We start from the raw sequence: 13,879 nt of genomic DNA, 5'->3' as shown, positions 1-13,879 counted from the left end.
GGCATAATGGAATATCCTAACATCGCTTGATGAGTATTAGTAGCCTCGGCACTTGTCGACTCACCGTCATCCCGGTAAGAGCTGCCAACGTAACTGATAAGGCGAAAGTCATTAAGAAAGGTAAAGCGGTTGCTGTATGTACTCCAGTGTCCTACGTTAAATAAACCTCAAATACTTCAGTATCTGTATCTTCGGAGAGCCTAACATAAGAGTTACTGCAGAATGCATAACTAAGCAATGAAAAGAGGAGTGCCGAAGAGCGTGACATTCCTAATTTCAAGATCTTGTAGAATCATTAGGTTCAGAAGTCAAACAACAAAAATCAGCGTTATATTTACAAAATTTTCACAGGACTAGTTTCGATGGTTTTACCGAACCACCATCCTCAGCTGCAAAACCACAAATGAACAAGATAGGAAATACTGATTAGATAAGATAAGAAAGCTTGGACAAGAATACGCAAGTGGCGCCATCTGTTGGTGTCACCAACAGGTTATTTTGGAGCAGGAGACATGAAAAATGAGCAGCACCCTTGCCGGGACTCGAACCTGGAACTCTCGAATACGCGCCAAATGTGCTGACCGTTACAGCTTGAAGGCACTCCCTCTTTTAAAGGGAGAGTGGGGATTAGGGGACCCAGTCGTTAAATCCTGGTGGTAAAGAATAATCATCTCTAGCATTTTAGTTCGGGCGCCAATGTAGCGTCATTAGGTTTCTATATGCGGGAAACGAAAAATGAACAATGCACTCACCGGGACTCGAACCTGCACATCCCTAAGCCGAGCGTGTTACCGTTACACCACAAAGGCACGTCGAAAGGAGGGACAACGTGCCCTATAATAATTTTTCCTGCCCATCTTCTGACGTAGGTCAAAAACGTTCTGACGTAGGATTCAGCATAGAATTAATATGAGAGATCGTCCACCAATCAAGCAACATCCAAGACGTCTACCGATTGCTAAACTGGAGGAAGTAAGAAACCTTTTAAAAGGCATGTAGGAAAGCGACGTTATCGAGCCTTGAGCAAATCCTTGGGCCTCTGTTATAGTCCTGATCCGAAAGATAGCTGGTTCGACTAGATTTTGTTTTGATTATCGCCGGTTCAACGAGGTCTCGAAGAGAGACAGCTACCCTCTTCCAAGAACTAACGACTTTCTGGCAGCAAGCGGATTTCGACACTTGATTAAAGAGGGTATATTGACGGGTAGAGATACACCCTGATAACCGAGAAAAGACGACATTTACTATTGGACAAAGTCTTTGGCAGTTCATTCGAACGCCTTATGGAGACCGTGCTAAAGATCTTTCCTACGAAGCTTGTATGATATAACATCATAATTGTATGAAAATGTTTTGAAGAATATCTGGAAAATATTAGGAAGGTACTCCGTAAATTGAAGGAAGGCAGTCTAAAGTTAAATCCTGCCAAATGTAAATTGTTCAGACAGGAAGTGACTTGCCTCGGACATGTAATCTCCGCCGAAGGTGTGTGTACAGATCCATAAAAAATGTCAGCAGCTGCATATTGGAGATGTCTCGGAAATGTCCATCAGCTGAGAAGTTTCCTGGGGCTTGGCACATACTATAGGAGATTTGAAAGACGTTTCTTCCATTGCAAGACCCTTTCGAAAGTATATGGTCATACACACAGTCACTCTGCGGGACATTTTGTTGTTGTTGTCGTGTCCATATTACATGGAACAATGGTTGCCAGAGCCTACTCAGAAGAGAGGTTGGATTTCTATTTTCTACCCTCAATTTTGAGGGACAGCACCCCGGGGAATCTGGGGGTCTCTCACCCCTCTCCATTCCCACCAATACACACGAGAGGACTTTCGGCTCACCGTATATTTAGAGTGCCGCCATGCCTCAGCGACACTATACATTTACAAACATCCATGTCTTCTCCGAGATTCAAACCCGGGCCCTTGAAGAAGGCCCGGGTTTGGCTTCACCATAGTAGGCTCTCCTAACCACTATAAGCTAGTACAATAGGTCAGCAACAGAGTATGTGATATGTATGTACAATATGTAATTTTGTATTTATGCTGTGCCAGGTTTTCATATATAAAGTTCGTACTGTATCTGAATGCTGTAATGTAACTGTACATGTTTATATCTTTTATTTATGGTACCTAATTCATACTAAGGACCACGCGTACCTCAATGGCATGCTTCTTGTAAACTTTAACTATCATGATAACGTATATGTATGGGTGTATATATCAATATGAGTGAGAGTATGTATACTTTTATTTGTTTCGGAATATCTATGTATGTAAGTGTGTACTATATATCTGTATATGAGTTTGTTTTTATATGTATACACATATATTTTGATTGTGCTCTTCAAGTGCCTTGTATGCACATGTATATATTTCTTTGTACATTGTTGTACTATTCTTCAAGTGCCTTGTATGCACATATATATATTTCTTTGTACATTGTTGTATTCTTCTTCAAGTGCCTTGTATGCACATGTATATATTTCTTTGTACATTGTTGTACCCTTCTTCAAGTGTCTTGTATGCATATGTATATCTCTTTTTTGCATTTTATAAATGTCGTCTGCTCAGCCGGGGCTGTCCAGGGCTGCGGCCTGGTAGCTAGTGGTTGACTCCCGCCGAGTTGGTAACTAATTCTGCATGGATATATCTATACCTGGGTCGGAAGCCAACTCAGCGGTTTACCTCCCCTAACCACTGTACGGGACGATGAGACATTTTGTCCTTTATATCATTGCACAGATTGCTAACTATATTTGCCTATCTTGATTGCAGATCTCAGGTTCTTATTTTCAAGATCTCAAGTTAAGTACCTTGTCTTTCATAAATCCTACCTCTCATGAAAGAATATTGCAAAAATCTAAATCGGAATTCAATGGCCTTAATATTTCATAATTATGGCGTTATATGCAGCAGTTGTACACCGAGTAGGAGAAAAAAAAGGGAAGAGATTGGGTACAGTTCTACACTCAAGAGCCAAAACATTATGACCAGCCCTACATTTTGCGATGAACGCGCCTGGATGACGTGGAAGGCACGTGATCAGGTGGAAGTAGTATTTAACTGCTGCTGGAGAGTATGAAGAATCATTCTTTCATTTACTTCTGTGTGTGATGGGAAAGACTGCGGATCTAAGCGACTTTGATAGAGGGCAGATTGTAATGGCTCGAAGGCTCGGAACAAGTATTTCCGAAACTGCACGACTAGTGGGTTGTTCGCGATCTACAGTTGTTAGTACGTATGAAAAGTGGATGAATGACGATGAAACCAGCAGTAGACGACATTGTGTTGGACGTCCACACTCTATCAAAGAAAAAGGTCGTCGGAGACTGTCTCGCATGGTGAAGCAAAACCGGAGCCAGACAGTGGCTCAGCTGACAGTCGAATATAATGCAGGGCCAAGTAGAAAAGTATCGGAGCACACTGTTCAGCGGACACTGTTGGATATGGGCTACGCAGCAAACGTCCCACTCGTGTGCCTTTGCTGACCAAGCGTCAACGCCAACTGCGCCTGCGCTGGGCCCGGGAATATCGCGACGGGTTCATGGATCAGTGGGAGAGAGTTGCCTGGTCAGATGAATCACGGTTTGTCATTCATCACGCCGATGGCCACAGCATGTGGCCGTATCAGGATACGCTGTCTTCCAGGCGAACAGTTGCTCCGTCAATGCACAGTAGGTCATACACAGGCCGGTGGTGGCGGTATTATGCTCTGGGTGACGTTTTCTTGGGCGTCTCTGGGACCCGTGGTTGTGGTAGGGCACATCATGAATGCTACAGGGTATCTGAACATCATAGCGGACCAGTTGCACCCTTACATGGCCTTTGTTTTTACAGCTGGAAATGGAATGTTCCAACAGGACAACGCCCCGTGTCACAAGGCTACAATTATGTTGGAGTGGTTCCAGGAACATGATGCTGATTTCCAGTTAATGTCCTGGCCTAACTCACCGGATCTCAATCCGATATAACACATTTGGGATGTCATGAGACGGCAGCTCAGAGGTCAAAGACCACCAATTCGCAATATCTCGGATTTGCGTGACCGTTGCTACATCTGGTACAAACTGTCTCCGGCCATCTATCAAGGACTTGTGGCATCCATGCCAAGGCAGGTTGAAGCTGTGTTGCGCGCCAAAGGTGGCCCAACTCGTTATTGACAGATGGTCATAATGTTTTGGCTGTTGAATGTATATCTTCTTTTCTACTGGGTCGATTTACGAAATTCAGCTAGCATTTGTCATGCCTCGAAAACGTGACTTAGAATATATATTAAACTTATAGATAATGTTGTTTCTAATATGCGAATTTCGATGAGAATATGATTTGGCTCACTTTTTCACTTTCCCCGTGAGTGGTCACTTGGCGAACTTCTGAATTTATGTTAACCTTTTCTCCTTTCACATTTATTTTACACATGTTAAAAAAAATGGTGTATAGTTTACTCTTCCCTGAAATTATTTTTACTTTATATATATTTTTTTAATCACAGAAGCTCTTTTTCCTAAAGATAAATGTGAACCGTATTAATATTTTTGGAAAATAACAGATCATTTCACAGAAAATTAAAATGAAAATGATAATAACTTTCTATATTTCAGTATGGTCTAAAGTTGAACTAAATTCCTAAAATTATTTTATATGTCATTTGGAAAAAAAAAAAAAAAAAAAAAGCTTCTTTTGTCATCGTCAAAATATGTATAAACTGCTTTTACAGAATTTGACTTCTTTTCCAGGTGCAAGAGTTCTATTTACTTATAACACAGAGGCAAATGCCACAGAAACGCTTACGTATATATTTAAAAATGTGCCAACTGCAGATGTTTCAGCAAAATATTTAAATTTAGCATCATTTTCATCTATCTATAAATTTGCTAATGAAATACTGGAAAATGAAAAAAAAATTCATATTCTTATGAATAACGCAGGTAAGATACTTTCAGTATTTAATTAAAATATTTTAACACTGTTGTGATAAAAACTGCGGCCATTTATTAAATTAAATCAAAAACTTACATTATTTTGATTAAATATATGATATTTAATCAGATAGCCCTTAGGCAAATAGCCCTTAAGTATTTTTTTTTTTCATTTTTCGAGTTATTTTCAGGTTTAAAAATAATAAGCATATAATATAATTTTAAAAAAAATTTAAGAGAAATTTCATATTGTGACTATCACAATACATTTTTTCAGTAACATGTATTTTACAACCTCATTAAACCTCTGATTCATGAACTCAGAAAAAGGAAAGATGAAATTCTTTGCTTTGTCTGCAATTTATACCTACTTCAGAATTAAAATGAGCAGTATTTTGAGCCAAAAGCCGTTAGCCCAGAACGGTTTTAACTTCGTTTTGGTATTTTGCGTCGAAAACTGTAAACGTTCACTTTTCAAATTGTTGCCAACAAATATTATCGCCCTGTGATACATTTAAAGAAAATAAATAATGAAGAATCTGCATAAATGTATGTATGTTTTTTCGCATTGTGATAAAACAACGGTATCTAGAGCCATAATATTTTGAATAACGTAATCCTCCACTGAAAATGGGCATATGGAAACCCTAATTTGGAATTCTTTTTATTATCTATTTCATATTTTGTCAGACATTAAAGAATTTTTTATTAACCAACTCAACGATTTCAAAGCGACCAATGGCAAGACTGTACAGCGGGGAAAAAAAAAAAAAAAAAAAAAAATTATCTCCAGTACGCGAGATTGTGTATCGGAAATTCTAAAAATATGCTCTTTTAAATATTTCGTGATATTCCTTTCGAATTGAATTTTATGGTTAAAGTATGAAGAACATGATATTTAATAAGTAAAGGTAACACACGAAACATTAAGAAACGCCCCTTTGGGCGTAATATAAAATAATTTTTTAATTGTTGTCACCAAATATTATCGCCCCGTATTATATTTAAAGAAACTAAATAATGAAGAATCTACATGAATATATGTATGCTTCTCGCATTGTGAAAAAGCAGCGGTACCTAGAGTGATCAAATTTTGAACAACATAGTCCTCCACCTAAAGATGGGCACCTGGAAGCCCGATTCCTATTTTGTAAATCTTTAACGAATATAGATACACAAAGTCAACAGTTTCAAAGCGAACAATGGCAACACTATGGGGAATAAAACATTTTTATCTCCAGCACGCGAGATTGTCTATCGGAAATTTTAAAGATATGCTGTTTTAAAATATATTTAGCACAATCTGGCGTTAGCTCAAATGCTATTTCTTATGAAAATTTCCAGTACAAAATTTGATCTTTTATAAGTAATTGTAAACATTTCACTATCTATCTGAAAGAATTTGAAAGGTATAGTAATAAATACATGCTAAATAGTGCGAAATAAAATACAAAAACAGCTTTCAAAGATTCGGTGTTAGAAGAGCGGTAGAAACCTATTCATTTATATATTCAAAGCTCCTTCTTCGGTTGCGATACTGATGTGTATTTAAGAATTTTGCGACCGGCATGTATACTCAGTGGCGCCCTATACTAGCCCGCCAACTGCTGGTCCTGTATGATGATGAAAAATGCAAGCTGGAAAAGTTTTTTCTCCTTGGTATCCCCACACGGGGATAGGTCCAGCATGCAGCTATTAGCAAAACAGAGATTCTTTGGATGAAGCGTGGTACGACTCCTGGGTCCTGTGTCGTTATTCGTCGAGCCACTGCAGAAGCGTCTACAGGGTTAAGGGGAGCCGCAACAATGGTCACCATGGTGACAGTCTGATGAATTGCAGACGTCGTCGCACTGTCTTTGAGAACACTTGTCGACCTGCACATAAGCCAAGCTCCTAACTCAGGCTTCATGATGCAACTGCACGATTCCGCGAGGACAACATGCCTGTATAGAACAACATGCCTGTACTCTCTCGGAAATTAGTAGCCGGGGTGCTGAGATAATGCATGGCGTTCAGTATGGGCTACTAGACCCATGGTTACATGGTAAAACTCCATGAAAAAAACTTAAATAAAACATCAATTTTATTAAGCTAAACGTGCGCAATGCATAATTTGCATATACGTATTTTGCAAGATCTCAATAAAGATCTTTTTTTTATTATTGATTTGCAGTTTGCAACAGAGGAGCAATAACTCAGAAAGATTAGTTGAGTTTTATCAAGTGGTCGATGCTGAAAAAAAAAGCATTGCGTTTAGAGTGTGAAAATTAATATTAAAATGCCCGTTATTACGCAAAAGATTGTCCAAAGAAACGCGAAAAGTCTCCTTAAAACGATTCGCAATTTATGCTTGCGGACAAACATTCAGAAATCTAGAATGAAGGCCTCAACGCTCGAAAAACCGAGTTCATTCTAAACATCAGTTTAATTTGCCTAATCCGTTATGAGCTCAAAGAAATTAATCCTGATCTCTGCAATAAAATTTTATTTACCAAAATTAGGCTGTTCTTCTTGCAGTTAAAGAAGTCCATATTGAGTTTTGTTATATGTAAGCTGAGTAACTCCCGTTTTTGTAAAAGAAGTTTGGGAATGAAAACGTTTTTGATTTATTCATAATTTTCTACAAACGGCATTTCAAAACGTTATATTGCTTTTGCGTTAGGAATTTGTTTAACAATAAAGATCTTTCTTAGGCACGTCATAGTATTATATGCAGGAACGTTTATACATTTATTTCTAGTTATCATGTTAATGCCTTTTTTTTTTTTTTTTTTTTAATTTTCAGTTGATATAAAAATGGTTCACGCAACTATGGACAATATAATATTGATCCGATATACCCCCAAATATGATATGAATTATGCATTTTCACTTAGTAATAAATGCGCAAAAACTTACTTTTTAGGTTTAGCAACAACTAAAAAAGAAACAGAAGAGGGTTTTGAATTATGCTTTGGAGTCAATTACCTAGGGCATTTTTTGCTGACAAATTTACTTCTGGACCGTTTGAAGGAATCAGCTCCAGCTAGGATCATAAACGTATCTTCCGTATTGCATTTCTGTAAGTATCGCAGATCATACCGAAAAATTTATTTGAGTACTATAGCTTAATATGATTTATTCGAATTTGAAATACCTTCAGCTTAGAGTCGTAGAAACCTTCATTCTTTCATTTAACTACTGCAAAGTTTCGACTGCACTAAAGTAAGGTTCTAGCTTGAGACTTAAATATGAATATGCCAAAGTAGATTTTAGCTTTTATATGAACAATGCATTTATAAATCTTAATGTAGAAGTAGCAGGATATCTTTAAAAATTAAAAAAGCGACTCTCGTAAAGATAGTCTCAAGAGAATAGGCTAGAATTGGAATTTTAAAGAACCAATAATATAGATCTACTGCTGGCTGTGGAAATAGCAATAGTTTCATGTTAACAGAAGCAACGAATTATAGAAGTTGAACTAATATTGATTAAAACTAATAGATTAAATCAAAATTGTACATCGAATTTTACACCAATTACAGCAATTCTAAGTAATTCAAACTTTTTCATTTGCTGTACTACGCTAAGCAAATATATTGAAGTTATCACTAATCTAAAGTTTAACAGGTCCGTGCCATAATCTGTTGGTCAGTTTATTTAGACTTTGTAATACTGCTCTATGCCAATAATTGTTTGGCAGAAATATTTAACTAATAAACCTGATCTAGTAGGCCAACTCTATTCTTTCATATCTTTTGCACAGCGGCTTTAAATAGTTAAATTCAAAATTAACATAAGATAAACCCTGTTGTTTTTAAAGTTACTTTTCTTCATAAGGGCAACGAATGTTAGAAAGGAAAAACAAAAGTGTTTTACTGAAACTCAAATTGTTACTATAAATAATATAGAGAACCTTTTGACAGGAAGGAGGATCTATATATAATTAATGCATATGTTTGTGTATTTAAAAATTATGTAATATAATGTAAAAATTATGTAATATATAATTTGAATATATATATATATATATATATATATATATATATGCGTGTGTGTGTGCATATAAATGTGTACAGAAATAAAGTATTGTGTAAATTTGCCATAGTATAAAGCAAGCAAACATATTTACAAACGAAACAATTATTGAAACAGTTCTACATCACACATTTACGTAGTGTGCTAAATAATCCTGACATAAGTAAGTAACAATAAAATTCAAATATTACAAAGCCTTGTAATAAACCACCAAGATTGTGCGGAATAGAAAGCAATATTCTAATTATTAAAAATATATTCAAATGACCTGCTTTGTTTGTACATCACGTAAATTCAGTCAATTTCTCTAATTTTTATAATAATAAAATAAAAAAATCTGAAATGTTTCAGATTTTAAATTACGTCCAAAGGGGCGTTTTTTTAACGTTTTGAGTGTTACCTTTATTTATTAAATATCATGTTCTTTGCACTTAAACCATAAAATTCAGTTCAAGAGCAATATCGCAAAATAATGTTAAATTAAGCATATCTTTAGAATTTCCGATATACACAGTCTCGCGAGCTGGAGATAAAAGTTTTTTTTTTTTTTTTTCTATATAACGTTGCCATTTCTCGCTTTTAAAGCATTGAGTTTGTAAATCAAAAATTCGTTAAAGTCTTACAAAATATAAAATCTATAATAAAACAAATTCCAAATTTGGGATTTTAGATGCCCATATTCGCAGTAGGATTTCGTCATTCAAAATTCGATGGCTCTATGTACCATTGTTTTATCACAATGCGAGAAATAGACAATCATTTATGCAGATTTTTCATTATTTAATTTCTTCAAATATAATGCAGGACTCTAACATTTTGTGGCAACAGTTTGAAAAGTGAACCGACGTTTATGAGTCCGACGCAAAATCGCAAAACGAAAACAATAGTCCTTCAGGGACAAAGCCCCTTTGGACTAATAATAAAGGTCAGTAAACGAACAACTTTCTAAGCTAACTTTCTAACTTTTCTAAAATAAAAATGTCTCAGGTCAACTGTCCGGGAAAGCTACTAAACACTCATTTCGCGACAAAATTGGGCGTAATTTAATTACAATCTGATTGATTAATAATCAAATTACAATGTGGCTGCAAATACAATGGCTCACAAAAATGATCGGACACTTTGAATTTTTGTGCTCGTTAATGAACATAAGAGCTATAAATTAAAGCAAAAAGAAAGGCTTTTATTTTGATTTAATATAAATTCAACTTTTTTTTTTTTTTTTTTTGTAAATACATTTTCGAAAAGATGAAAATTAAATTCAAAAATCAGTATCGTTTGTTTAATGAGGAAAAGTATTATCACAAAAGTAATGGTTATAAAATAATTGTTAATAGCTCACAAAAATAGATGCCACTAAAAATGCACTCTTTTAGTAACAGCCAAAAAAGGACAAAAACTTACATTGCTTTTGCTTCTTAATATCTTGTGGGATTACCTTTACACTGGATCACTTCATTTAATCTTCTGGGCATTGACTCCACCAAGTGTTTTGTTATTTTTGGACTTATTTTATGCCACTACACTTGAATCGCTTGTAACAGCTTTAAATATTATTAAAATCTTGTAGTTTAAATAATTTAAATAGATGAACATTAAGGTATTTGTGAATGGCAATATTTAAATATTTGAAACCAGACTCGAGTGCCACGTGCGACTCTCGCACGAAGAATGTAATTTATTTTTTAAATGCTAGTATTCTTTTTTCTTCTTTGTTTTGTATGTCGCCATATGAATGTTATATAAAGTTTTTTCTGTGTTCCATCATTGGAGTTACTTCATTTGCCAAAGAAGTATCACAGTCATAATTAATTTGGAGGCACCGGCGAGATCGAATAATCGTGCGTATTTTTATTTTATTAGTTCATCACTGAACATAATATTAGTGACACCAGGGAACAGCTTTAGTATAGCCCACCTTCAAAGTTTGGCGAATTTGGTTTGGCGCCAAAGCACATGAAATACGTTGTTTTGAAAAATGGTTGCCATCCAGATTTTCGACGAAACTCCGTGTTTCAAAAAATGGCGGCCATCTTGATTTCACCAGAAATCGTGGATAATGGTTTACGACTATTATACACGATTTTAAGAGAAAGAAATATTAAGAAATGATTAATAAAAATGATTAAGGTTAAAAGGATGTAATTTTAAAAACAATACCGGAAACCTTTAGCTATTTCACCTTTAATAAATAATTTGGTGTGACGTCACAAGTTGGCTGTGGTGTTCTCCATGCTACGCGTAATTTCTATTTTCTCTTTAAAAAAATAATGAATTGTTTATTATTGTAAATTAACATCAAAATCTTTAAATTTACATTTCTGAGCTTAGGCGTAACTGAAAATAAGTATAATAAATTGTTTATATTTAAAATTATCATGATACAGTAAGCGAATTCTACCGGTTATTACAACGATAAAGAACGTCGCAGTCTCATACTTGTATTTCATACAGCTTCAGTATTTTCAAATATTTTTAAGCTTTAGCATTTATACAAATAAAAAAAGTTTTTTTAATTAATACTCTGGAACATATCAATTTTATCATATTTACAAATTAACGTTTTGCTACGTAACAACATAATCCCTTATATACCAGTAAGTAGACAATTTTCATTATTTTCTAAAAATTTTAAACTTCACATTAATGAAAAACAAGTTCTTAAATTCCTAAATCACATTATATTCTCTGTAGGCAGGCATACTAGAATTCTACACATAAATAAATAAAAAATTTAATTTCTCGCAATGAAAAAAAATATGATAATAAAATAAATACAAATTAGGAACACTAAACGCTTCACATACACACACAAATACAGTGTCTCACAAAAGTGATGGGACACTTGTGCTTTACAAAAGGAAACTGTAGTAAAATAAATTTAAAAAAAAACATGTAAAATTTTTTGTGGGTGTGTTTCATACTTAAATTTAGTAACAATTATTACATAACATACATTTTCTCAAAATATTAATTTAATAAAAATACAATTGTTTAGAACGGAGCAAAAAATGGCTCACATAAGTGATAGGACACTTACTTTTCCATCACATATTTATCCAAAAATTTTACTTTATAAAAGGTTTTAATATTTTGTTGGATTTCCTTTTACTTTTAAAACATGATTTAATCTTCTGGGGATGGATTCGACTAATTTTTTTGCGATTTATGGAGTGATTTTACCCCATTCTTCTTGAAGCACCGATTCTAATTGTTGTTTTGAAGAAATGGTGTGTTTGCGAAATTCTTCCCTGGGTTTTATCCACACCAAGATTCTACCGTCAGAATAAATTTATTAAATTTACTCTCATCAGCAAATATAACTTCATTCCAGTAATCAGAATTCTTATTTATGTTGGATTTTGCGGAAGCCAGTCTGAGGTTTCTATTCTTTTCACTCACGAAGAATTTTTTCCTGGCTGCTCTACCGTGATATCCAGTAGATCGAATTACTCTTCCAATAGTCTCAGAATTTACAATTACTCCATATAATGCTTGTAAATCAGCAGCAACTTTAGGAGCACTCATTCTTGGATTTTTTTTTAATATTTCGAACGATAATTCGCTTTATTCCATTGGATAGCTTTGATGGTCGGCCAGGTCTTCTTTTATCCTGAATCATATGATTCTTTTTATATCGTTTAATGATATTGAAAACTGTTGAATGACTCAGGTTAACTGTTTCAGCAGTTTCTATAATAGAATTTCCACGTTCAATATGCAAATTAATAACTAATTTTCAAATTTCAGGCAAAGTTTCTTTTCGTTTAGCATTCATGGCTGCACAGAGATAAAAAAACACAAAAATTCCAAAACAAACTGGAGAGAAATACTGCAGACGATTTTATAAATTATTGCCAATTGCTTTTGAGTAAAAATAAAAAACCCCAACAATATTTTTATTGCTTACTTCAGACGATTTTTGTTGCATAGTACGTAGTAGTATCTAATGCTGTCCCATCACTTATGTGAACCATTTTTTGCTCCGTTCTAAACAATTGTATTTTTATTAAATTAATTATTTTGAGAAAATGTATGTTATGTAATAATTGTTACTAAATTTAAGTATGAAACACACCCACAAAAATGTTTACATGTTTTTTTAATTTATTTTATTACAGTTTCCTTTTGTAAAGCACAAGTGTTCCATCACTTTTGTGAGACACTGTATTATCAAAGAACTCATATTATCAAGTGCGATTACGATTGCAAACACTACGTATGATAATAATGAGGTAAAAGTTACACAACGATCCGTATTCGCTCGAAAAACATCAAAGCTCGGTGTCCATGTACACATCCATCTACTTCCACCTTCAAAATATCAAAGAATTGCACAACCTCGGCATTGCGCACTACATTGGCTTTGCCCATGTACACATCGATCTATTTTCACTTAAAAAAATCCTTTTGCCCATGTACACATCGATCTATTTTCACTTAAAAAAACATCCTATAATTGCACAAACTAGGCACCGCGCACTACATTGGCTTTGCCCATGAACACATCGATCTATTTTCACTTAAAAAAAATCCTAGAATTGCACAAACTAGACACAGCGCACTACATTAGCTCTGCCCATGTACACATCGATCTATTTTCACTTAAAAAAACATCCTAGAATTGCACAAACTAGGCACCGCACACAACCTCGGCATTGCACACTACATTGGCTCTGCCCATGTACACATCGATCTATTTTCACTTAAAAAAACATCCTAGAATTGCACAAACTAGGCACCGCGCACAACCTCGGCATTGCTCACTGCATTGGTTTTGCCCATGTATATAGCGATCTCTTTTCACTTAAAAAATCAGAAATTGAATAAACTCTGCATTGCTCATATACTAAGAAATCTGCTTTCACTTAAAGAAATCGGAGAATTGCAGAAATTCGCGCATTAGCAACTCCATTGATTCGCGTTGTAAAAAAAAAA

The 13,879-nt window shown here is 34.8% G+C and overlaps 1 protein-coding gene across 4 annotated transcripts in view; it reads left to right on the top strand.

Annotated features, from left to right (window-relative positions):
• The window catches only part of LOC118184902 (retinol dehydrogenase 12-like), a 152,647-nt gene that overhangs the window by 117,004 nt on the left and 21,764 nt on the right, over positions 1 to 13,879 (top strand). For 2 of the 4 annotated variants that reach the window (XM_035354632.2, XM_085813927.1), the window contains exons 3-4: positions 4,742 to 4,933; positions 7,830 to 7,985. In XM_035354632.2, coding sequence (XP_035210523.1) covers positions 4,742 to 4,933; positions 7,830 to 7,985 — 348 coding nt within the window. The remainder of the gene's footprint in view (positions 1 to 4,741; positions 4,934 to 7,829; positions 7,986 to 13,879) is intronic. The other 2 variants (XM_085813929.1, XM_085813928.1) reach the window with 2 other exon arrangements.

Source organism: Stegodyphus dumicola, chromosome 3, assembly GCF_044657685.1.
Source record: "Stegodyphus dumicola isolate Sdum_Otavi_A_Nest chromosome 3, ASM4465768v1".
Classification (NCBI taxonomy): domain Eukaryota; kingdom Metazoa; phylum Arthropoda; class Arachnida; order Araneae; family Eresidae; genus Stegodyphus; species Stegodyphus dumicola.
Note: the sequence above shows the minus strand (reverse complement) of the source record. Positions and strands in the feature narration are given on the sequence as shown.